The sequence below is a fragment of the Somniosus microcephalus genome, chromosome 3 (genome assembly GCF_052327205.1).
Source record: "Somniosus microcephalus isolate GS21.2 chromosome 3, FLI_Smic_1.0, whole genome shotgun sequence".
In the NCBI taxonomy this organism is placed as follows: Eukaryota; Metazoa; Chordata; class Chondrichthyes; order Squaliformes; family Somniosidae; genus Somniosus; species Somniosus microcephalus.
In genome coordinates this window covers 313,980,271-314,006,724 of record NC_140989.1, presented here as the reverse complement: position 1 = coordinate 314,006,724, position 26,454 = coordinate 313,980,271, and the positions used below count along the sequence as shown (strand labels likewise).

Sequence of the window (26,454 nt, the reverse complement as noted above, 5' to 3'; positions counted from 1 at the left end):
GTATTGAATTCATGTTAATTAGTGTCCAGGATAATTATTGACACAGCTCTTCTGCTTAATCATTAATAAAAACCTAACATTATGAAATTTTGTAATAAAAAAATCCCTTCTGTTTATAATTTAGTGTTTCAAGCAAGCCGCATGTCATCATCTGATAATAAATCACTTTTGATGAATGATCTCTCCAAAGCTGTTAATTGCTACTTTCATTAGTGGAAAATCAACAACAATAACTTGTATTTATATAGTGCCTTTAATGCAAAATGTTTCAAGGCACTTCACAAGAGTGTTATCAAATTTTTTTAATGTGACACCGAGCCACAGAAGAGCTATCCGGACAGATGACCAAAAGTTTGGTCAAAGATGTAGGTTTTAAGGTGTGTTTTAAAGGAGGAGAGAGAAGTAGAGAGTCAGAGAGGTTTAGGGAAGGAATTCCAGAGCTTAGGGCCCAGGCAGCTGAAAGCACGGCCGCCAATGGTGGAGTGATTAAAATCAGGGATGTGCAAGAGGCCAGAACTGGAGGGCTTGTAGGGCTGGAGCAGGTTACAGAGATAGGGAGGGGCAAGGCCATGGAGGGATTTGAAAACAAGGATGAAGATTTTAAAATTGAGGCGTTGTCGGACCGGGAGCCAGTGTACATCAGCAAGCACCGGGGTGATGGGTGAATAGGACTCGGTGTGAGTTAAGATACGGGCAGCAGAGTTTTGGATGAGCAGAAGTTTATGTCGGGTGGAAGATGAGAGGCTGGCTAGAAGAGCATTGGAATAGTCAAGTCTAGTGATAACAACGGCATGGTTGAAGGTTTCAGCAGCAGATGAACTAAGACAGGGTCGGAGTCAGCAATGTTACAAAGATGAAAGGAGGCAGGCTTGGTGATGGAGCAGATATGTGGTTGGAAGCTTATCTCAGGGTCAAACACAATACCATGGTTACGAACGGTCTGGCTCAGCTTCAGACATTTGCCTGGGAGAGGGATGGAAATGGTGGTCAGGGAACGGAGTTTGTGGCGGGGACCAAAGACAATGGCTTCAATGCTCCCAATGTTTAATATTAATGCCTCAAACTAGCTTTAACGATGGAAGCTGCATTGTGGTGCAGGACATTGGAATACAATGCTTGGCACTGAGGAGTGGTAAGGATGCAGATTCACCCCTCCCTTCTCCAGTATTACTGGGTTTCCAATCTAAAATGTGATGCCGTGGGCTTCCTCATTGGTTGCAGGAAAAGAAGAAATAATTCTCAGGCTGATTTTGTGAACTATTAATAGCCAGCGCAGAGTGCCAGAGATTGGTGGAGATCCGACCTACCATCTGTGCTTTATGGTATTGTCCAGGGATACCAGGTACAGTGAAGAAAATAGAAGGACTTCATGCTCTCAGAAAAATAATGCTGGGAACCAAATGTTGTAGGAATATACACTAAACAAATGTTTTATGGTGTCTGTAGTTACAGATTTATTGGGCCAACATTTGCGATCGGAGGCTTCCCGCGGGCAGACGCCTCCGACCTGCAAAATGTCTACAAAAGTACCGGGTGGCCTGGGAGGAATGGAGCTTGTGATCCTGGGCCTCTCCGGGTCTGCGCGGGCAGAGTCCCACGTATCCCAGGGGCGCAAGCGGTTCGTAGGCGCTCCTGGGATCACGTGGGCCGGCCCAACCAATAAAAGAAGGGAATCCCCATTCATACTTTTGACAGTTCTGTACATACGGAACTGTCATAAGGATGAATGGAGATCACTTAAAAAATACACCAACACATGAAATAATTTTTTTTTTTAAATTACATATTTAAAATTAATTAAAATGCTGTGGGGGACTACGGTCTCCCGTGTAAAGAAATAGGCAACACAGCGAGCTACAAGAAATAGGTCTTTACTCCAACTCTCACAATACAGTACTGAATTCGTGAAGCCCGCAAACCTGTGATGACTCACGGATTGGTCACCTGCTGGAACCTGATTGGTTTTCCTTCTCTCAGCAGCAGGCAAGTCTGAACGTGCCTTATTCCTCTCAGCTTGCAACTGTCTTGCGGGGGGAGGGGAATACAGCAGTTAAAAGGGGATTATACAGGTTTATCTACATACACACAGTGTTTCCCCAATGTGGCAACGCCACATACGCCCCCCAGAATCCTCGTTAACTGTAAAAGTCAGTCTCTGCAGAGGTTTGACCAAGCAGCCGTAGCAGTCATCTGGCGTGTGAGGAGGGCTGTCTGGGAGGTCGGCCGGTTGGTTCGTCGGCTGGTCTGGTGGCTGGTCTGCCGGCGAAGGTGGGGCGACGGCCGGGAAGTAAGGTTCTGGCGTGTCTTGGTCCTCTTGTGGGGCCGCCGCCAACGCGGGAGGTCTGCCCCGCCGTGGGGGAAGAGCCAGCCGAAACGGGAAGCTGAGGTCCAGGTGCGCCGGTTTGAGGCGGTCTACTGAAATAAGGTCCGGCTTCCCGCCGACGTCGATAAGAAAAGCTTTGTCCCCCGTCTCCAATACTGGGAAGGGGCCGGTGTATGGTGCCTGCAGCGGGCCTCTGTGCACGTCCCGGCGCGCGAAGACGAACTCCGCATGTCGTAAGTCTCGAGGCACGTAGGATGGCTGCGGGCCGTGTTGCGAAGTGGGCACTGGACGGAATTGCTGGGCCGCGTCCTGGTGCAGGGAAAGCTGTCTGGCGGCTGACCACGGCTCCGTTGTCAGGGGGAGGAAGTCGCCTGGTACTCTGAGCGGTTGGCCGTAGACCATCTCAGCCGCGGAGGTCCTCTTTGGGCGCGGTACGCAATCCCAGGAGAACCCAGGGTAGTTTGTCGATCCAGCTGGTGTCGGCCAGGCTGGCGCGGAGGGAGGCTTTCAAAGAACGATGAAAGCGCTTGCAGAGCCCGTTGGCCTGCGGGTGGTAGGCTGTTGTTCTGTGCAACTTGGTGCCGAGGCCGGCGATGATGGCATTCCACAAGTGGGAGGTGAACTGGGGGCCTCTGTCCGAGGATATGTCGGTCGGCACGCCGAACCGGGCCACCCATGTCGAGACGAATGCTCGCGCGACGTCGGTCGTGGTGGTGGAGGCGAGGGGAACCACCTCGGGCCATCTGGTGGTGCGGTCGATGATCGTGAGGTGTGTAAAACCATGCGATGGCAGCAAGGGGCCTACCAGATCGACGTGGACGTGGTCGAAATGCCTCTCGGGCACCGGGAAACACTCCAATGGCGCCTTGGGTGTGCTGCTGGACCTTAGCGCTCTGACACGGCACGCATGTGTTGGTCCAGTCTCTCGCATCCTTGTGGAGTCCAGGCCAGATGAACTTGGCGGACATAAGTTTCTGAGACGCACGCATCCCTGGATGTGAGAGGCCGTGGATGATGTCGAAAACTCGCTTGCGCCAGGCGGATGGAACGACCGGCCTAGGCGAGGGGACTGAGATGTCGCACAGGAGGGTTGTGCCGGCTGCGTGGAAGTGGATGTCGGCCAGGGTGAGGCTGATAGTTGACGTCCTGAGGGCCTGGATCTCCGCGTCGGCAGCCTGGTCTCTCGCCATGCTGGCGTAGTCGACGCCCAGGTGCACTGCGTGGAGCGAGGGTCTTGAGAGGCAGTCGGCCACCAAATTGTCCTTGCCGGCGACGTCGCGGATGTCCATGGTGAACTCAGAGATGAAATTGAGTTGGCGCTGTTGGCGCGCGGACCAGGGTTCGGTTATTTTGGCCATGGCAAAAGTGAGCGGCTTGTGGTCCACGAATGCGGTGAACGGCCGGCCTTCCAGAAGGAAACGGAAGTGCCGGATTGCCAGGAACAGGGCCAGGAGCTCTCTGTCGAACGTGCTGTAGGCCTGCTCGTTCTTGCGCAGCTGTCGGCTGAAAAATGCCAGTGGCTGCCACACGCCTTCGACCCACTGTTGCTGGATGGCGTAATCCGAGGCGTCCATGGTGAGGGCGGTCTTGGCGCCCGGGATGGGGTGGGCCAGTAGTGTGGCGTTGGCCAAGGTGCTTTTGGTCTGGTGAAAGGCTGTCGCCATCTCGCTGGACCAGGTGAGTTGCTCTTTGCCCGTTTTGCCCCTGGTGGCTTCGTAGAGGGGGTGCATGAGTGCGGCGGCCTTGGGCACGAACCGGTGATAGAAATTGACCATCCCCAAAAATTCCTGCAGCGCCTTAACCGAGGTGGGCTGGGGAAAGTCCGCCACCGCCTGCACCTTGGAAGGTAGGGGAATGGCTCCCCTTGGCGAGATTCTGTGGCCGAGAAAGTCAATTTGGGCTGCTCCGAACTGGCATTTGGCCAGGTTGACGATTAGCCCGTGTTGGCTGAGGCGCTGGAAAAGGGAGCGCAAATGCGCGATGTGCTCAGCCTTGCTGGTGCTGGCCACGAGGATATCGTCCCGATAGACGAAAGGGAAGCTCAGGTCCCGTAGGGCGGAGTCCATGAGCCGTTGGAAGCCCTGTGCGGCGTTCTTAAGCCCGAAGGGCATGCGCAGGAACTCGAACAGTCCGAAGGGGGTGATGACCGCCGTCTTCTAGACGTCTGCGTGGTGGACGGGGACCTGTTGGTAGCCGCGAATCAGGTCAACCTTGGAAAAGACGGACTTTCCTGCTAGGTGTGCCGAGAAGTCTTGGATGTGCGGAATGGGGTATCTATCGGGCGTGGTGGCATCATTGAGCCGTCTGTAGTTGCCGCAGGGGCGCCAGCCACCACCCGGCTTGGGCACAATGTGGAGGGGGGACGACCAAGGGCTGTTCGAGCGGCGGATGATGCCCAGTTTTTCCATCGTGGCGAATTCTTCCTTGGCCACTGCCATCTTGGCTGGGTCCAGGCGTCTGGCTCGAGCGAACACTGGTGGTCCCGTAGTGGCGATGTGATGCTCGACCCCATGCTTGGCTGCCGCGGCTGAGAAGGTCGGTTGTGTGAGCCTCGGGAAATCTGCGAGTAGGCGGGCGTAGTCGTCATGAGCTGGGGCGGAGCAGGACCAGACGAGGGCCGGGCTGTTGCTCTGCTGGCAGGCCAGTGAAGCGAAAGTTGCTGCGTCGATCAGGCGCCTGTCGCGGACGTCGACCAGGAGTCCGTGGGCGCAATGAAAATCGCCGCCCAGCAAAGGATGTGCCACCGAGGCCATCACGAAATCCCACGTAAATCGCTGGCCGTTGAAACAAACCTCAGCCCATCGCTTTCCGAAAGTACCGATGGCTGCGCCATTTGCCGCCACGAGGGGTGGGCTGCTGCGGCCTGCCTGGATGTCGAGCTGGGAGGCAGGAATTATGCTGCATTGGGCTCCGGTGTCGCAAAGGAATCTGCACCCTGAAAGAGAGTCGGTTATATACAGCAGTTTACCTGCGGTGCCGATGGCCATCGTGGCGGCGGGGGTGCGGTCGAGCGGGCCTAGGCGGCGGCGCGGCACTGGTGTGTTGGGCCGGGCAGCCATCTTGGTTTGATCGAAAGAGCAGGGTGCTCTGCAGCGTTGGGCCTTGTGGCCGTAACGCGTGTGGTGGTAGCATAGTTCTGCGGCCTGGCGTGGCGGAGCGCGCTCGGTGGTGTCGGGGAGCCTCGTGGCTGCACAGCCGAGTTGGGCGACGGCGAAAACTTTGTCCGAGGCGGCTACCAGTTGTACGCAGTCCGTGATCGGGGACCCCGCGAGGGCAGTCTGTACCTGCTGAGGAAGCGGGCTGAGGAAAAGGGCCCGAAACAAGAAGTACTGCAGTTCAGAGCCCAGGAGCGCAAGCATCTGGCTCATCAACTGGGTCGGGGTAGAATCGCCGAGGCCTGGTAGTGAGAGAAGCCTGCGGGCCCTCTCCTCCTTGGACAGGCCGTAAGCCTGCAGCAAGCGGCCCTTAATGGTTGAGTACTTGCCGGTCTGTGGTGGGTTCCCCAGCAGGTCGAGAACTTCGGTGGCGGTAGAGCTTGCTAGTGCTGAGACTACGTGGAGGTACCTTTCTTCATCGTCTTGAACCCTGCGAAGGGTGAATTGGGCCTCCGAGTGCGCGAACCAAGCTGGTGCTTGGTGTTCCCAGAAGGTCGGGAGCTTCAAGGACGCGGCGCTGGCCGACATCAGGCTGCTGCTGGTTGCCATCAGGTCGTTGCTGGCCTCTGTAGGGCTGCGTGAGTCGGGGGCTTCGGCCGCCGACATTCGGGGTCACCAATGTGGGGGACTACGGTCTCCCGCGTAAAGAAATAGGCAACACAGCGAGCTACAAGAAATAGGTCTTTACTCCAACTCTCACAATACGGTACTGAATTCATGAAGCCCGCGAACCTGTGATGACTCACGGATTGGTCACCTGCTGGAACCCGATTGATTTTCCTTCTCTCAGCAGCAGGCAAGTCTGAACGTGCCTTATTCCTCTCAGCTTGCAACTGTCTTGCAGGGGGAGGGGAATACAGCAGTTAAAAGGGGATTATACAGGTTTATCTACATACACAGTGTTTCCCCAATGTGGCAACGCCACAATGCCATTTAATTAAATATTTAAACAAAAATGTTTTACGGGGCTAAAAATAAACGTACCTTTTTGGAAGAGTATTTTTAATTTATAAATGAGTGATAACATTTTATTGTTCTATTTTTTAAAACTCTTTTATGCTGGTAAAAGCAGGCCTTACACCTGCTTTTACCAGGCGTAAAAATTTGACAGGCATTCAGCGGACGGAAGTTGTGCAAATAGCGCAACTCTCCACCCGCAGAACCCCTTTCCCTGGGGATGCGGAAGATCTGTCAAGAGAATTCTTGACAGATTGCAAGTGCCGGATTTCAGTGCATGCGCTTCGCATGCCTAAACCCGGACCTTGCACGGCTCCTACGGGAGCACCCGTGGCGGTCGCAAAATACGGCCCATTGTTTCATGTACATAGTAAAGCACAGTTAACAGGGAATGACTGATTCCACTTACTAACATATACTATTGAACTGCTGTAGAGATGGTCAGGAATTTTTCATTAAATGCACTCAGAAGCATATTGGGCCTATTTCAAATAATCAGCTATAATTGTTTAAAAAAAAAGTTACAATAAGGCTGTGTGACTTTTCTTTCGAATCAGCAATGACTGTCAACAAAACCAAGGATTTGTGGTGGAAGTCAACAGTTGAGGAAATACTTTGGTTACGGTTTATTCTAGCTTGTACACAGGTCAATAGGGACCAACAGGGAAGTAGCAGTATAAAGATTTTCTGGATGCAAAACTCTGGCCTGGCAACGTTTCATAGCAAGGAGCAGAGTCCGTACCACAAAAGTGGCAGCACAACTGAAAGTTGTTTGAAAGCTTTGCAGTAATGAACACTGTAAATCAATATTTAGTTGGCTTACAAATGTCAACATATTCTAATTTAAAATTAGATCCCGAATACTAAAAAAATGCAGGATTAAGGATAGTGGGATAGGACAGTGCCTGGGAGTTGTAGGGTAAGAGTATACGCCCATCAGTCCTTCCATGCTAAAGTCTCAATCTCGGCTTTGCCATCAGAGGGTGGTGCAGAACAGGTACCACGTGCTTCCCCAAAAGAGAAAAGGAAATCGAAGGAAGATTCAGCTCAGGCTTTTCTCGCAGATCTCTCATCTGCCACTGACGGAGTGGTGTGTTAGGCAGTTCTGTATAAAATTCTCCGCATATAATCCTAATTTATTGTTTCACCAGGAGTTAAGGTCTGAAGTGAACCAAACTCAATAATTTGGGGTTTCTTTAATACTTGAATTCTGCCAGAATTATGAGAAATAGAAGCACAAATATATTAGTGTAAAACTTCCTACTGTAATGGCAAACATCTGTGGCCAGCTATCCAATTGTCCCCGATATACACACATAACTGATTAGGTAATATACCAGGACTTACTTTAATTGAATTTATAGACCAGATGATAGCACTATCCTCAGGCGCCCATTCTACACAACCTTTAGCTGTGCTGAATTTGGGAGATGAGGCATCGCTGGGGACAGGGATGATGATGGCAACGTCTGTAGCAGTCAGGCGCTCTTTGAACTGTCCTTTAACCTGCAACATCATAGACATAGTCAACCAGAGGGGATCTTTCTTTTTCTGTATTATAATTGTTACATTTACATGTGGACCTGCTTTGATGGCTCAGTGGGTAATGCACTGCCAGGCGTGGTCCTGATCCTCACAAACCAGAAAGGTCCCCAGTTTGAAGCCCTGGGCTGTACGGAGTTAATTGCTCAGCTTAGTGTGTGATAGGGTGTTACAATTGGTGTCCGTCTCCCAGGCTAGGGAGGGGAACTTGGATAGAGAACTGGTTGGCAGACAGGAAGCAAAGAGTTGGAATAAACGGGTCTTTTTCCGAGTGGTAGGCAGTGAATAGTGGGGTACCGCAGGGATCGGTGCTAGGACTCCAGCTATTCACAATATATATTAATGATCTAGACGAGGGAACTAGATGTAATATCTCCAAGTTTGCAGATGACACAAAGCTGGGTGGGCGTGTGTGCTGTGAGGAGGATGCAGAGGAACTCCAGTATGATTTGGACAGGTTGGGTGATTGGGCAGATGCAGTATAATGTGGATAAATGCAAGGTTATCCACTTTGGTGACAAAAACAGGAAAGCAGATTTTTATCTGAATGGCAATAGATTGGGAGAAGGGGAAGTGCAACGAGACCTGGGTGTCCTTGTGCACCAGTCGCTGAAGGTAAGCATGCAGGTGCAGCAGGCGGTTAAGAAGGCAAATGGTATGTTGGCCTTCGTAGCGAGAGGATTCGAGTACAGGAGCAAGGATGTCTTGCTGCAGTTATACAGGGCCTTGGTGAGACCACATCTTGAGTATTGTGTGTAGTTTTGGTCGCCTTATCTGAGGAAGGATGTTCTTGCCATGGAGGGAGTGCAGCGAAGATTCACCAGACTGATACCTGGGATGGCAGGAATGACGTATGAGGAGAGATTGGGTCGATTGGGCTTATACTCGCTGGAGTTTAGAAGAATGAGAGGGGATCTCATTGAAACTTATAAAATTCTATCAGGACTAGACAGACTAGATGCAGGAAGGATGTTCCCGATGGCGGGGGAGTCCAGAACCAGGGGTCACAGTCTAAGGATAAGGGGTAAGCCATTTAGGACAGAGATGAGGAGGAATTTCTTCACCGAGAGTGGTGAACCTGTGGAATTCTCTACCATAGAAGGCAATTGAGGCCAATTCATTAAATATATTCAAGAAGGAGTTGGATATATTTCTTAAGGTTAAAGGGATCAAGTGGTACGGGGAGAAAGCAGGGACAGGGTACTGAGTTTGGATGGTCAGCCATGATCTCATTAAATGGCGGAGCAGGCTCGAGGGGCCGAATGGCCTACTCCTGCTCCTATCTTCTATGTTTCTATTTTTCTATGTAGCGAGACTCTTGTTTCGGATTGTTGTCCAATTACTCCTGCTGGAAACTGTAAATGAGGTGAAGGCAAGAAAAAGGCTTGGCAGTGATGCCTCAATGCTGACACTCACCATCTAGGTTTCGAGATGAAGAACGATCTTTAAAATGATGTGTTAGAGGCACCCATGGACCATACCTCAGCATGAGTGGCAAATGGCACTTAAGTGGTCAAATGCAGGGTAGTGAGGATAGGGAGGAGAAATAAACAATGAGAATTTAATTGAATGGCTCTTCACTATAGGACACAATACAGCTGAAGGATCTGGGTGAGTAGCTCACTGAAACTAGCAGTGCAGGATGCAGTAACAGTAAGAACACCTAATCATATCTTGAGAAATATAGCCAAAGGATAGAGCACAAATTCCATGCCCTGCCTATTGTCCTGTTCCATGAATGAGGTTGGCAGAGACCTGAAAGTAGGTCCCATGTCAACTCACTTATCCAAGGAATAATGCAGAGGGGGTTAAGGAGAGAAGAATGGGGAACAGAATTTATTTTTTAAATTGTCAAAAGGGTGTTTGATGATGAGGTTTCTTATACAAGTAGAGGGTCTCGCATTATTCTTATACACTGTGTAAAAAAAAAACTAAAGCATCCAGTGCATTTCATACACAAAACATTCCTTGCCGCCTTATTCCTTTCCTTACCTTTGCTGTGATCTCCATTCTGCTGTGTGTGTATCTCTGCACAGCTGCTTCAACCATTAGAAACGGTTTAACCTGAACAGACATATGCACCACAGGGTCATTCGTACATCAATCCTTTTACAACTTAAGCAGTTTATTCAGAGAAATAAATCTCCTCAATTGCATATTCTTTTATTAGGTATACTAAGATCTACATCATTTACTATATGCACAAAGCTTTCATTCATTCCAATTCAACTTCGCAACAACAAAGTAAATGCCCTTATAATAACCCCTGTAAATTACTAAAAGACTAAGATCAGGAAATTGGACCCGTTTGCTCTGGCATTAAGGCCGGTTTGGAAGAAAAAATGGTAGCCATTTCGTTTCCACCCACTTACAATGCGGAAGCCGCCATTTTGGGCCAGTCGGCTGCGCTGCTGTTGCCTGCGCTCACTGCAGATATTTAGATGAGCCAGATCATGACGTCAATCGGCGTGCAACACTGATTTGACGCCTGACCTGCCATTTTGGAAATTGTTTCTCCTTTTAATGCCCTCTCCAAATCACGACCAGCTGACCAAGCATTCAGTAGCAGGAAGGACCCCCCAGCAGCGCTATTTAAAGGGATCGTCAACAACTTGCAGCTGTCTTGCTTTTTCACTTCTACTGGCTCGGTGTAAGTTTGTGCAACTGTTTGGAGCTTTCTAAAGTTATTTAAAGTTGGGGAGGTGACAGGGAGTGGTGCTGCAAGTGGGGAACTTGCTTTTCATTTAAAGGGTTCTGCACACACCACTTGCTCCCAGTCATGGGGGATCTACTTGCAGTCCCCCTCATGCTCGAGTATGACAGGGAGATGGAGCAGAGGCAGCGAAGAAGAGGACAAGATGCTCACAGAGGGAGAGGGGGGAGGAGCAGGAGGGCTCTCAGCGGGTGGTCTTACCCATCTAGGGACATCCGAGAGCAATTCTCCTACCTGCACTTAAGCCAGGAGCAGTGTATTCGGAGGCTCTGCTTCACCAAGGAGGTGGTCACAGAACTCTGCCACCTCTTCCAACCAGACCTGCAGCCTCAGAGCAGGGTGATGACAGCTCTCCCAGTGGCCCTCAAGGTCACCGTGGCCCTCAATTTTTGCGCCACCGGATCCTTCCAGTCTGGAGCAGGAGACATAGCTAACATCTCCCAGTTCACCGTCCATCGCTGCACCCGGGCAGTCACAGAGTCTCTGTACTCCAGGAGAAGGGACTTCATTATCTTCTCTCTGAACAGAGAGAAGCAGGAGGAGCGTGCATGTGGCTTTGCCAGGACATCGGGCTTCTCCATGTTGCAGAACGCCATTGACTGCACCCATGTGGCTTTGCAGACGCCGCATCAAATCCCGAGATGTTCCGTAACCGCAAAGGCTACCACTCACTTAATGTGCAGTTGTTGTGCGACCACGCCCAGCACATCATGATGGTTAATGTATTACAAGCCAAATGAATGTTGAATGCTTAAATGTCTTAATCTAAATGTACACTCTCGGGAGCCGCAAGCCTACATTTCGTTGTACTGCACTTGTGCACTAACAATGACAATAAAGTTGATTATTATTATCCTGGCAGCAGTCATGATGTCTTCATCCTGCGCCAGTCTGGTGTGTCAGCAATCTTCCAGCTACCACGTCAAACCCGAGGGTGGCTGCTCAGAGACAAGGGCTATCCGCTCTGCACCTGGCTGATGACTCCTGTCTGCAACCCCACCACTCGTGGCCAGCAATCATATAATGAGAGCCATGCTGCCACGTGGAACTTCATCGAGCAGACCATCGAGAGTGTGTCAGACAGTGGTTCAGTTGGTAGCACCTCAGCTATGAGCCAAAAGGTTGTGGGTTCAAGTCCCACTCTAGAGACTTCAGCACAAAAATCTTGGCTGACACTCCAGTGCAGTGCTGAGGGAGTGCTGCACTGTCGAGGTGTTGTCTTTCAGATGAGACGTTAAACCAAGGCTCTGTCTGCTCTCAGGTGGACGTAAAAGAGCCCGTGGCACTATTTTGAAGACGAGCAGGGGAGTTATGCCCGGTGTCCTGGCGAATGCTTATCCCTCAATCAACATAACAAAAACAGTGCTGTTTGTGGGAGCTTGCTGTCTGCAGATTGGTCGCCACGTTTCCTAAATTACAACAGTGACTACACTTCAAAAAGTACTTCATTGGCTGTAAAGCGCTTTGGGACATCTGGTGGTCGTGAGAGGTGCTAAAGAAATTAAAATCTTTATTTCTTTCTTTATCGGAGTGTTCAAACAACGGTTCCGCTGCTTTGACCGCCCATGAAGAGCCCTCCAGTACTCGCCGGAGCAGGTGTCCCATATCGTGGTAGACCTCAAAACAGCCTTGACCAAAACATGGAAAAGGAGCTGAATTCCAGTGGTGAGGTGAGAGTGACTGCCCTTGACATCAAGGCAGCATTTGACCGAGTCTGGCATCAAGGAGCCCTAATAAAATTTAAGTCAATGGGAAATCAGGGGGAAAATTCTCCACTGGCTGGAGTCATACCTAGCACAAAGGAAGATGGTTGTGGTTGTTGGAGGTCAATCATCACAGCCCCAGGACATCGCTGCAGGAGTTCCTCAGGGCAGTGTCCTAGGCCCAACCATCTTCAGCTGCTTCATCAATGATCTTCCCTCCATCATAAGGTCAGAAGTGGGGATGTTCGCTGATGACTGCACAATGTTCAGTTCCATTCGCAACTCCTCAGATAATGAAGCAGTCCATGCCTGCATGCATCAAGACCTGGACAACATTCAGGCTTGGCCTGATAAGTGGCAAGTAACATTCACACCACACAAGTGCCAGGCAATGACTATCTCCAACAAGCAAGAGTCTAACCACCACCCCATGACATTCAACGGCATTACCATCGCTGAATCGCCCACCATCAACATCCTGGGGGGTCACCATTGACCAGAAACTTAACTGGACCAGCCACATAAATACTGTGGCTACAAGAGCACACCGGCACACTGTGGCTGCAGTGTGTACCATCTACAAGATGCACTGCAGCAACTCGCCAAAGCTCCTTCAACAGCACCTTCCAAACCCGCGACCTCTACCACTTAGAAGGACAAGGGCAGCAGATGCATGGGAACATCACCACCTACAAGTTCCCCTCCAAGCCACACACCATCCTGACTTGGACCTGTATCGCCGTTCCTTCACTGTCGTTGGGCCAAAATCCTGGAACTCCCTTCCTAACAGCATTGTGGGTGTACCTACACCATATGGACTGCAGCGGTCCAAGAAGGCGGCTCACCACCATCTTCTCAAGGGCAATTAGGGATGGGCACTAAATGCAGTTCTAGCCAGCGACGCCCACATCTCATCAATGAATTAAAAAAAAAGAGCAGGTCAGAGGCTAGGTATTCTGTGGCAAGTGTCTCACCTCCTGATTCCCCAAAGCCTTTCCACCATCTACAAGGCACAAGTCAGGAGTGTGATGGAATACTCTCCACTTGCCTGGATGAGTGCAGCTCCAACAACACTCAAGAAGCTCAACACCATCCAGGGCAAAGCAATCCGCTTGATTGGCTCCCCATCCATCACCTTAAACATTCACTCCCTCCACCACCGGCATAACGTGGCTGTAGTAACTCACCAAGGCCTTTTCTACAGCACCTCCCAAACCCGCAATCTATACCACCTAGAAGGACAAGAGCAACAGGCACATGGGAACACCACCACCTCCAAGATCCCCTCCAAGTCACGCACCATCCTGACTTGGAAATATATCACGGTTCCTTCATCGTCGTTGGGTCAAAATCCTGGATCTCCCTGCCTAACTGCATTATGGGAGTACCTTCACCTCACGGATTACAGTGGTTCAAGACGGTGGCTCACCACCACTTTCTCGAGGGCAATTAGGGATGGGCAATAAACGCCCACAGCCCAGGAATGAATAAAATAATCTAGCCACGATGGCAGCAGTCTGAGCTTCCACTGCAGCACTGAGACATTGGGTCGCTTCCGCCTGTGCTACAATGGAAGCTGCGACATTGCCCATCACACACAGCAGCAAAGTTGAGTCCACAAGGTCCCTGATGGAGTTGCCCATCATTTCCATCCTGGAAATCACGGCTCCAAGCGCCGCGCAAGGCCCCGTGCAATGTCTTGGAGCGAGACTCCGCCATGCTCCTTGACACTGACAAGAGGCTCCATGGCAGGCTTGCCATTGCACCAAACATTTCCGTGTGCATGCCCATCACCCATCATCTGAAGGCCGCCCCATCGAGGTCGTCATCTGAGTCCTGTGCAGCAGAACTCGTGCGCAAACTCGCCCTCCGAGGGCTGGCACCCAAGCTACCCTCTCCCCCTGGCCTGGTTGCAGCCCACACATGCCCGGTGACCCACCATGTGCAGACCCCGCCTCTATACTACCCTCTAAAGTCCGCACAGTGCCCTTTTCTGAGCTGGTGCCTGGGAGTGTCAGATCAAGTGACGGTGTGTCCTCTCCTTCACTCTCTTCCTCCATCACTTCGGGGATTGGCTGTGTTGGTGGGACTCCTTGGGTATCTGAAAGGAGAAAGGCACAAGAGTCGGGTTGTGGTGAGGGGAAGGGGGCTAAGCTAGATATCCATGTATACACCATCAGCAGCTTGTAAGTGAGAAGAGATTGTGGGATGAGGGGAAAGTGGGATATGTTAAATCCGTGTATCTTGATGTGGTATGTTCCTCAATAACTAGACAAGAGACTGCAGATAACAAACAACAGGTGTTTACTGGATGAGGGTTACTCTAAAACTAAACGTACAGATCCCTACTCAGGGTTATATACAGGTGTGGTCACTGCCGGTACTACAGCATACAGGAGCTGTAAAAAGTAGTTCTCCCCTTAAAGGTACATACACTACAATTCCTCCCCTTTTAGATTAACAGTACCATAACATTCATTTAACAATTAAATATCAACTAATTACAATTAACACTTTTAACATAAAACAATAACTGAAAATAGTCTATTTATAAATTCAGTCTTTGGGGAGGCTTCCTGATCCTTTCTGGATAGCGCCTTTCCTGAATGTCTTGCTCTTGGTGCGGAAGCGATTCTGGCCCCCTGTCGTCGGTTGGTTCATCAGCTTCCGATGCTACTGTTTCTGGGGTAGATGCTACCTGTATGTCGGGTTCATCACCAGGTACGCGAGACATGGGGTTGACTCGTTCCTGTGACTCTAGGATCTGGTCAACATGGCGTCTCACAATGTTCTCCCCAACATCCACTGTGTACATTAGTGGCCCCTGCCATGTGCATATCGTTCCTGGTTGCCATTTCTCTGTTCGGTAGTCGCGGGCCAAGACTGGTTGCCCTACATTGAAGCTCCTTGTCGGCTTCTCATTGATGTGCTGGAATTGCTTACTCTCAACATCTCTTCGTACATTTGGTCTGAGCAAATCCAGACGAGATCTCAACCTTTGGTTAAAGAACATCATGGCCGGGGTCTGGTTGGTGACTGCATGTGTCGCATTTCTGTAGGCGAACAGGAAATTGTCCACCTTATGCTGCAGTGGAATGTCATCATCGCACATGGCCCTTACTGCTTTTTTAAAGGTTTGTACGAACCTCTCAGCCAATCCATTTGTGGCTGGATGATACGGGGCGGATGTGTAATGCCTTACCCCATTCCTTTTCATAAATCTTCGAAACTCTTCGGACACAAACTGAGGTCCGTTATCAGAGCAAATCTGCTCTGGCAAGCCGTTCCTGGCAAATATGGTCCGTAGGACTGCAATAGTTTTCTCCGTGGTGGTGGAGGACATTTTGATCACCTCAGGCCATTTCAAGTGCGCATCCACGGCTATTGAAAACATTGAGTCCATGAATGGACCAGCAAAATCAATATGCACTCGTTGCCATGGAGATGAGGGCCACTCCCATGGGTGTAAAGGGGCATGTGGTGGTGCATTTTGGACTTTCTGGCACCCTGAGCAGCTCTTTGTCAGGTCCTCGATTTGCTGATCAATTCCCGGCCACCACACATAAGCCCTAGCAAGGCTTTTCATTTTCACCCCTCCCAGATGGCCTTCGTGAAGCTCATTGAGCACACTCTCCCTTAACTTGGGTGGAATTACTACTCGGTACCACACATCAAGGTCCCCTGGCATACTGACAGCTGTTCTCTTCTGGATGAGAATGCTGGCAACAGTGAGTCGCCATGTGTTGGCCATCCCTTCACCGTCAAGTCATATACCCGAGACAGTGTCGGGTCATTTCGGGTCTCCTTCTCTATATCAGCGTTAGTTACTGGCAAGCGTTCAATTATAGTCGAATAAACTATTTCGACAGGGTCCACTGCTGGTGCTTCCTCCACAGTAGGCAGTGGCAGGCGTGATAGCCCATCAGCATTTCCATGCTGTTTCGTGCCCTTATACTGGATTTAATATTGGTTCGCCCCTAGAAAAAGGGACCATCTTTGTAGCTGTTGCGCAGTCATCACCGGAACACCCTTCTTTGGATTAAAGATGGAGACAAGTTGTTGGTGGTCAGTCAGCAAGGTGAACTTCTGCCCGTGCAGATAGTGGTTGAACTTTTTCACTCCCCACACTAGGCTGAGGGCCTCCCTGTCAATCTGGGCATAGTTACGCTCGGCTGAAGTTAGTGACCGAGACGCAAAGGCTACTGGCCTCCCCGAGCCGTCCGAGAATTTGTGCGACAGCACCGCTCCAATGCGATAGGGTGATGCATCACATGCCAACCGAATTGGTAGTGCTGGGTTGAAATGAGCCAACACCTCTTTTGATGTGATCAATTCTTTGCACTTCTGGAAAGCTCGTTTACATTCGTCATTCCACTTCCATGGTACCCCCATCTGCAGTAGGGTGTTCAGTGGGTGTAGTGCTGTGGACAAATTCGACAAGAACTTATGGTAGTAGTTCAGCAGCTCGAGGAACGACCTCAGTTGTGACACATTTTCCGGTGCTGGAGCCTTGACTACTGCCTCAATCTTTTCAGGGGACTTATGTAACCCCTCCATCAATAACGTGGCCACAATACGAGATCTGCTTCTGGAAAAACTCGCATTTGTGGCGATTAGCTCGGAGCCCATATTCCTTCAATCTAGTGAGCACCTGCTCCAGGTTGGCGAGGTGATCACTGTCATTTTCGCCCATGACCAGGATGTCATCCAAGTAACACTGGGTCCCTGGAATCCCTTGCAGGACTTGATCCATTGCCCTTTGCCAAATAGCCGGAGCTGATGCTAACCCGAACACCAGCCCGTTGTATTGGTAGAGACCTTTATGAGTGTTGATCGTGAGGTACTGTTTCGCGGCTTCTTCTACCTCCATTTGCAGGTACGCCTGGGCCAGATCAATCTTAGTGAAGCGTTTCCCTCCAGATAGCGAGGCGAAAATATCTTCAATCCGCGGAAGCGGATATTGTACAGTGTGAAGGACTGGGTTCACTGTCACCTTAAAGTCCCCACAGATGCGAACCTTCTTTGGTTCCCCAGGCATATTACTCAACGACCTCTTCATTACAGGAACGATGGGTGTAGCCCACTCACTCCAGTCCACTTTGGACAGTACTCCTGAGCATTCCAAACCTTCCAGCTCTGCTTCGACGGCTGGGCAGATCGCATAAGGTACCGGTCTGGCCTTAAAAAACTTTGGGCTTGCATTTTCCTCTATTTTGATTGTTGCTGTTATGCCTTTTAGTGTTCCGAGTCCCTCCTGGAACACTTCTTGTGCGTCAGTTAGCATTTTTGACAGTCGTCCAGGTGTGACGTCGTCATCCTTTTTGGCATCTACAGTCAGTGCTTGTATGGAATGCCAATCTAGCTGTATCTTCCGGATCCATTCACACCCTAGTAGTGGTGGTCCTCCATCTGGCAATACATATAGGTCCATTTTTGGTGTTTCCTTGCCGTTATATATAACATTCACCCTTATTTTTCCTTTGGGGTAGACTTTTTGCCCCGTGTACGTCTTCAAGACAATCTCCGTATCTCTCAAGGGTATATGTGAGAATAGCCGCTTGTAGTCCCTTCGGTTTATGACTGTTAGGGCTGATCCTGTGTCCAATTCCATTTTCACTTGGACTCCGGCTATCTTGAGCGTGACCCAGATAGTTTGGTGATCCTCCGTTTTGATCACATTATGTAGTTTCAGACAACCCAGCTCCTTGCTTCCGGAGTCTCTATCACTCTTCCATTCGTCTGAACTACTCTCCGTCACCTTATGTACCTTCTTGTACTTCTCCTGTGGGGATTTCTTGCTGCTGGTTTTCTTTTCTGACCTGCAGACTCTTGCTATGTGTCCTACTTCTCCACACTGCCTGCACACTTGGTCCTTGAACCAGCAATCCTTATGGTCATGTGTTGTTCTGCCGCAGCGATAGCACTTCACTGTTCCGTATGACATTTCATTTGTGCCATATTCTTGCGGTCTCCGTTGTATCTCTGCCGCGCCCCGTGCTACTGCTTCGTGTGATACTGCCATGCTGAAAGCCTTGTCCAGCGTAAGATCCTTTTCTGATAGAAGCCGTTTCTGGGTTCCTTCACTTTGAAGCCCACACACAAACTTGTCCCTTAAAGTATCTGCTAGTCCTGTTCCAAACTGGCAGTGTTTCGATAGCTTGCGCAGTTCCGTTAAAAACTCAGCATTACTTTCATCTTTATGCTGGTTCCTTTTGTGAAACTTAAATCTTTCCGCTATCAGCAGCGGTGTGGGGTCTAAGTGGTCCTGTAGTATTGACACTGTTTTCAAAATCCTTTTCCGCTGGCTTCTCTGGGGTTACTAGGTTTCGCAGTAAGCCATACGTTTTTGCACTCATTGAATTCAACAATACCAGCGTTTTCCTGTCATCTGGCACTTCATTCGCCTTGCAGTACACTTCTATGCATTCGACATATGTCGTCCAATCTTCGACTTCATTGTCGAATGCTGCGACACTGCCACTCTTCGGCATCCCTGGGTGTGGTTAGACTGGCTCAAAATGGCATCTCCCGCACTCGCCCTTCTTCTCCGCTGCAGCTCAAACAAATTGGCGTCTCCCGCGCTCTCCCTTCTTCTCCGCTGACGCTGCTCGCCCCCTGAACACTGCCTCTCTCTCTCGTTGACGCCGCTCGGTCCTGAACAGCAGCTGCGCCCTGTGCGCTCTACCCTCTCTCTTTTCCCGTCGACGCCGCTTGGTTCCGAACACCGGCTGCGCCCCGTGCACTCTACCCTCTCTCTTCCCCGCTGACGCTGCACGGCCTTTTCCTGTGCCGTCGGTCGGCTCTAGCCACCGCTGTGCGGGAAGGGTCTGTGCCGTACCTGTTGCCAGCCCGTTTCGCTGGAGTCTCCGTTGGATAGTTGATGCACGTGCTTCAGGAATCGGCCTTCTTCTGCAGAGTTGCAGGTAGGTTCGAATCTACTCGTTGCCAATGTTAAATCCGTGTATCTTGATGTGGTATGTTCTTCAATAACTAGACAAGAGACTGCAGATAACAAACAACAGGTGTTTACTGGATGAGGGTTACTCTAAAACTAAATGTACAGATCCCTACTCAGGGTTATATACCGGTGTGGTCACTGCCGGTACTACAGTATACAGGAGCTGTAAAAAGTAGCTCTCCCCTTAAAGGTACATACACTACAGGATGCAAGAATGCTTTAAACTTTGCTGCTCACCATGGACTCAGTGATGGCCCCTCCAATGTTCTCCTGCACTGCTTCCTCCAGATCTGTGAGGTTCTCCTGATGGGCTTCCCCTCCACCCATCTGCTGCTGCTGCTGCTCCCGGCGGTTATGAGCCACCTTTGCTTGCAAGAGAAAGGGAAGTGTGTCAGTGAGTGTGGTGCAATGTGTCTGGGTGCTGTGCCTGCCATGGTTGAATAGCTGGCAGTGTGTGCAAGGTGTGAGATGTGGGTGTGAGTCTTGTAGCAGTGGTAAGTGTGTGGGTAAAGTGAAGCTATGATTGTGAGGTATGAATGGTGATTGTTAGAGATTGTTGATAGGTGAATGATGGGGGTGTGGTGCATTGAGCAGTGTGTGAGGCTTGTGGTGCAGATGGTGGGATATGACATTTGATGATGCACCCACTCACCCTGACCACTCGTGTGAGGTCATTAAACATTTTGCGGCACATGGATCCCGGTCCTGGGGACAACACTCGTCGCGGTGACGGCTTCAGCGATCTCCTCCCACAGCCTTCTGCTGTTCTGCCTTGAAGGCCTCCTGTCATCCTGCGGATGGAGGACCTGACGGTGTCTTTGAACACCCAGGACCAAGGCCTCCAGTGCCACATCTGAAAATCTCCTCACCCTTTCTCTTGGTTGTTGGGTCATGGTTTAATCCACAATGACAATGAGGTGTTTCTGCAACAAAGCTCCTCCCCTTTAAGTAGTGCAGAGATCCTAGGCCAAACTTTATTGGCCAGTAGACTGCACCCGATATTAGCGTCTCTGTTCAGCTCTAAGCCAATCAGCAGCACGTTTAGTGCCGAGATCAGCGCTGCAATCATTATAATGGGCCTTATCCAATTTCTAGGCTGAAAGCTCTGCAGTCTTGAGCTCAAAACGACATCTCATAGTACACAATCAATGTTGTTTCTGTATTACCTTAAACTATCACCAGAATAAGACCTAGTAACATATATTGTCAAAACAGTGAAAGGTGTGTCCCACAGATTAACAGCCTTCTGAGTGCCTCACCACTAGGCTGAAACCAGCGTTTACATGTATATGTATCTCTAAACCTCAGATGCTCCATCACAGTCGCTGCTCAGCTCTGTGCACGCCCAGGGAAAACACAAGACAGTCCTCAACAATGTGGCAACTGCTTGCAGAGTAACATTAAATGAAACAGGTTGGGTGGGTGGTGTGTGAGGAGCTAAATGGCTCCTCAAATTTTGTAATAAACTCACAATAGACTAATCCAGTGGTAAGTCCCACCATTATGAACTTAGAACAAACAAGGTATATAAGCGCACAATCCACAACAGTTCTGAATTTTCACCACAGTCCAAAACACCCACAGTAATTTAAAGACCTCCAAATATATGACATCATGGTGAAATAAACTGTTCGAACATATCAGTCACTGTGTCACATTATCATGACAAAAGGAAGCAACTTGTGTTTATATAATGTTCTCAGGATGCTTTTTAAAGTGCTTTCGCTGTTGTTTTGTATGCAAAGACAGCAGAAAATTTTCAATAAGCGAGTTTCCACAAACAGAAAATGATATAAGTGACCAGTGAATGTGTTTTTGGTGGTGCAGATTGAGGAAGAAAAGTTGACCAGGAAACCCCAAACACAAAAGAGAGAGACTGGTGCATGAAGTTGATGTCCCTTTAACATTCTGCAATCTGGCTACCTATCTGAACAGTGAGCATTGGTGGGCTATTCAATTATGAGGAGCATCACAGTCAAGCCAGATCCTGTCCTCACTTGAAAATCCACACTTCCAGCAGAGGTTGATGAATAGCGATCAGGAGTAGAACCCTGGCTGATTTTTGTCTTCCTAACTCGGGCATTAAATCAAGTGAGGTGCCCCTATTAATACTTTTATTCCTGGCTGCAATCAGCTAACTCAGCGCAGACTAGGGATTGTACCTAAGATCTGGGGCCTTCCTGATCCAGCAGTCCTCACCTTCCATTAGCTGGCAGGTTTCACAAGGCCTGCGAAACCCAACCAGCCACTGTTAAATTTAAAATGGTGGCTAAATCTGAGGTATGCCAACCTCATTATAATATTTAAATGGCCACCCTGCCTCCTAGGAGCGGGTTGGCTGCCCGCCCAGTCCCACCTCCATTAAAACCTGAAGTGTGCGGGTCGTTGTTGGGATTCGGATTTTTTAACACTATAACTTCCCACCCAACCCACCCATTTTTTGGGGTTAAAATTCCTCCTTGATTTCAAAATGATGGCCATGGAGATGTCAAGGAGTGTGCAGGTCAATTGACAGGAGCATGAAAGCCAGGTTCTGTGATTATAAATAATTTTTTGTCTTTGTTGCAGTATTATAATTAAATACATGTTTTTTCTTTATCTGCAATGGCACACTGTTTTGAATTATGTCAGATATGTGTGTGCACTTGTCTTGTTAAAATAAGATGATTTAAGGATGAGACCAACATGATACACCATGAGTTCACTCAAGTGATCCTTCACATGTCAACTTCCCCTCTCAGCTGTCTCCCCTTGGGAACTCTTTCATCAAGTGTTGTAATATTATAATATACAGGATAATACATTAACATCTCACTCGATTGGTGACTCGATAGGACATCAGTTCAAAGTCCTTGTCTGGTGGGATGAAGGAGATGACACGTTCATTTTCAAAGCGAGACAGCCGGACGCATGAATGGAATTTTACGTCTTCAAAATCCACTACATTAACATTTTCTGTTTTGGGACAAGTTAATATTAATGAGTACTGACACTCTCGACTCATTTTATCTATAACTTAAATGTTGCAAGTCAGTTTAATTTTTTTAATAAAACAAATTTGTATGACAAGATTTTCAACTTTTCTGGCAGAAATTCTTCTTCGACTTTGATCCTCAGTGTATATTTATTTGGATTCAAGTACTGGGACGGGAAGTGCTTTGAAGCACAGCACCTCTGTCTGTTGACTTCAAAATTTACAGATTAAAAAAAATGAAATCTAGCTATGAAGAGAAATGTTTAATTTGGGTCTGATACTATACCCCTACGGAACTGACATTTTGCATTAGGTGAGGTTGTTGTTGGCAAGGAGCTGCTCTGAAAAAACAGGAGGTCACCATCGTGTTTACTCCTAGCTGCTGATCCAGAGCAGAGATTGATTCCCAAACTCTACTTGCGGAATATGAACGAGAACTGGGTTAGGGAACACATCACTCCTCTGGATCATCATCATCTAAGAAGAAGAATGTCGATCACTCTACCTTCAAAGCAGCCACTTACTGACTCAACTCAATGTTGATGTCAGCTGAGATATAAATAGTGCCACGACCATGATTTACAATGGCTGAATAAATTGCATTGTGTTTTTAACATGTGGGCATTCTAATGGTGTTTTGGGGATCAGATTCCATCAATTTTCCATCAAAACCATAAATCAGTGGCGTTGGCCATGATCTAATGCAAAATGTCAGGTCTCCATGAAACTGGACTTAAGCTGTACATTTCTCTTCACAAATAAAAGATATTTTAAAACTATAATGTAGAAATGAATGCTGGTGATATTAGCAGCTGAATGCTTAAAACGTGTGTATGATATTTTTCATCCATTGCTTTCAACTCCAATGTTAACCCATTTATGTTAAACTAGCTGGAGTGCCCGGCGGTGCCGAGGGTTTTTTGAGGGCATGTTGTTGTTGGAAGAGAGAGAGAGAGACTGGGGGGAGAAGAGAGAGACGGGGGGGGGGGGGGAGAAAGAGAGAGAGACTGGTGGATTTAGTTCGGGATTAGCCTGGAGAGAGAGGGGGGGGGAAGGAGCTCCTCAGGCCTGGCCCGATCGACCCCTGCGAAGGAAGGAAGGAAGGAAGGCGGCGAGCTCTCCCTCCCTGTCCCACCCCCTCACTCTTTCCCTCCCTCTCTCCCTGCCCCTCCCTGCTTTACTCTCTCTCCCTCCCCTCTCCCCTCTCCCTCCCCTCTTTCCGGTACCAGAACGGAGTTAGTCCGACATCGGGAGGCCAGGTGCCCATCTCTCCGAAGCGAGCCCAGGGTTCCTCATTGTTAACACGGCGGGACTTTGGACCCGGTTGGCCGGGCGGCAGACGAACGCCTTTCGCTGCGGTGGGGGGGGGGGGGGGGGGGGGGAGAGAGAGACGCCGCCGCTCACCTGCTCGCTTCCCTCTTCCCCCGGGCTTTCCGGCTGCATGGGGAAGAGAGAGAGAGAGAGAGAGAGAGAGAGAGAGAGAGAGAGAGAGAGAGAGAGAGAGAGAGACTAGGGGGGGGGGGGGGGAGGGGGGAGAGTGAGACACCGCTGCTCACCTGCTCGCTTCCCTCTTCCCCCGGGCTTTCGGGCTGCGCGGGGGAGAGAGAGAGACTGGGGGGGGGGGGGGGAAAAAGAGTGAGACGCCGCCGGTTGCCGGGGCAACCCTCCTCCCTCCGCCCCCCCCGAGCGGCTACAGGCTGTGAGAGGGGCCCGGTTGCCGGGGTACCCCTCCTGCCCCGCCCTCCTGAGCGGCTACAGGCTGTGAGAGGGGCCTGGGCCCGGTTGCCGGGGAAAACCTTCTTCCCCCCCACCCCCGCCCTCCTGAGGGGCTACAGGCTGAGAGAGGCGCCCAGGCCCGTGCCCGGTTACCGGGAAAACCCTTCCCCACTTCAACTCGCTCCCAAAATCCCCTCCACACACACACAAAGTGGGAAAAATAAATGAAGGGTTAGAAATCAAGATGGCCGCCACTCACCTCAGCTCAGAAGGATTAGGCCCGCCCACACACACAATGATAAAACCCCCATGACGCACCGATTGGTCAACCATCAGGTTAATCCCTTGTACAATTGGTCAACCATCACGTCACTCAACGCTAATGAGCGGAATGTTGCCGTTTTTTGAAACTTTTTCGTATACTGTCTGAACAATTTTTGTCTGACCAAAAATAAATATGCCTATTAGACTCCCCTAATGATAAGCTTTCTTTTGATTTAACATGTGTGTAGGTACGCTCTATAACTTTTGAGTGTCTTTCTGTCTCTCCGGCTATACAAACAGAGAGAAAGACAGACGGACCAACTGGTTTATTATATTCTAGTTGGAGTGCCCGGCGCTGCCGAGGCTTTTTTGATGGCATGTTGTTGTTGGAAGAGAGAGGGGGAAGGGAGGGTACGGCTGGGGGGGGGGGAGGGGGAAAGAAGAGAGCGCGCGACTGGGGGGGAAGAGAGCGCGCGACTGGGGGGGGAAGAGAGCGCGCGACTGGGGGGGAAGAGAGCGCGCGACTGGGGGGAAGAGAGCGCGCGACTGGGGGGAAGAGCGCGCGCGACTGGGGGGAAGAGAGCGCGCGACTGGGGGGGAAGAGAGCGCGCGACTGGGGGGGAAGAGAGCGCGCGACTGGGGGGGAAGAGAGCGCGCGACTGGGGGGGAAGAGAGCGCGCGACTGGGGGGGAAGAGAGCGCGCGACTGGGGGGAAGAGAGCGCGCGACTGGGGGGGAAGAGAGCGCGCGACTGGGGGGGAAGAGAGCGCGCGACTGGGGGGGAAGAGAGCGCGCGACTGGGGGGGAAGAGAGCGCGCGACTGGGGGGGAAGAGAGCGCGCGACTGGGGGGGAAGAGAGCGCGCGACTGGGGGGAAGAGAGCGCGCGACTGGGGGGGAAGAGAGCGCGCGACTGGGGGGGAAGAGAGCGCGCGACTGGGGGGGAAGAGAGCGCGCGACTGGGGGGGAAGAGAGCGCGCGACTGGGGGGGAAGAGAGCGCGCGACTGGGGGGAAGAGAGCGCGCGACTGGGGGGAAGAGAGCGCGCGACTGGGGGGGAAGAGAGCGCGCGACTGGGGGGGAAGAGAGCGCGCGACTGGGGGGAAGAGAGCGCGCGACTGGGGGGAAGAGAGCGCGCGACTGGGGGGGAAGAGAGCGCGCGACTGGGGGGGAAGAGAGCGCGCGACTGGGGGGGAAGAGAGCGCGCGACTGGGGGGGAAGAGAGCGCGCGACTGGGGGGGAAGAGAGCGCGCGACTGGGGGGAAGAGAGCGCGCGACTGGGGGGGAAGAGAGCGCGCGACTGGGGGGGAAGAGAGCGCGCGACTGGGGGGGAAGAGAGCGCGCGACTGGGGGGGAAGAGAGCGCGCGACTGGGGGGAAGAGAGCGCGCGACTGGGGGGGAAGAGAGCGCGCGACTGGGGGGGAAGAGAGCGCGCGACTGGGGGGAAGAGAGCGCGCGACTGGGGGGAAGAGAGCGCGCGACTGGGGGGGAAGAGAGCGCGCGACTGGGGGGGAAGAGAGCGCGCGACTGGGGGGGAAGAGAGCGCGCGACTGGGGGGGAAGAGAGCGCGCGACTGGGGGGGAAGAGAGCGCGCGACTGGGGGGGAAGAGAGCGCGCGACTGGGGGGGAAGAGAGCGCGCGACTGGGGGGGAAGAGCGCGCGACTGGGGGGAGAGAGCGCGCGACTGGGGGGAAGAGAGCGCGCGACTGGGGGGAAGAGAGCGCGCGACTGGGGGGAAGAGAGCGCGCGACTGGGGGGGAAGAGAGCGCGCGACTGGGGGGGAAGAGAGCGCGCGACTGGGGGGAAGAGAGCGCGCGACTGGGGGGGAAGAGAGCGCGCGACTGGGGGGGAAGAGAGCGCGCGACTGGGGGGGAAGAGAGCGCGCGACTGGGGGGGAAGAGAGCGCGCGACTGGGGGGGAAGAGAGCGCGCGACTGGGGGGGAAGAGAGCGCCGCGACTGGGGGGGAAGAGAGCGCGCGACTGGGGGGAAGAGGGAGAGAGCGCGCTGCGACTGGGGGGAAGAGAGCGCTGCGTGACTGGGGGGGAAGAGAGCGCGCGACTGGGGGGAAGAGAGCGCGCGACTGGGGGGAAGAGACCTGCGCGCGACTAGGGGGGGGAAGAGAGAGAGCGCGCGACTGGGGGGGAGAGACCTG

The 26,454-nt window shown here is 51.3% G+C and overlaps 1 protein-coding gene across 6 annotated transcripts in view; it reads right to left on the bottom strand.

The window, feature by feature from the left end:
• Positions 1-26,454, bottom strand: part of LOC147122166 (AP-1 complex subunit mu-1-like) — a 95,006-nt gene that overhangs the window by 6,085 nt on the left and 62,467 nt on the right. For 3 of the 6 annotated variants that reach the window (XM_085982996.1, XM_085982993.1, XM_085982998.1), the window contains 3 exons: positions 22,167-22,306; positions 9,970-10,041; positions 7,783-7,941 (listed from right to left, as the gene is read on the bottom strand). In XM_085982996.1, the coding sequence (XP_085839122.1) occupies positions 7,783-7,941; positions 9,970-10,041; positions 22,167-22,306 (371 nt within the window). The remainder of the gene's footprint in view (positions 1-7,782; positions 7,942-9,969; positions 10,042-22,166; positions 22,307-26,454) is intronic. The other 3 variants (XM_085982995.1, XM_085982997.1, XM_085982994.1) reach the window with 3 other exon arrangements.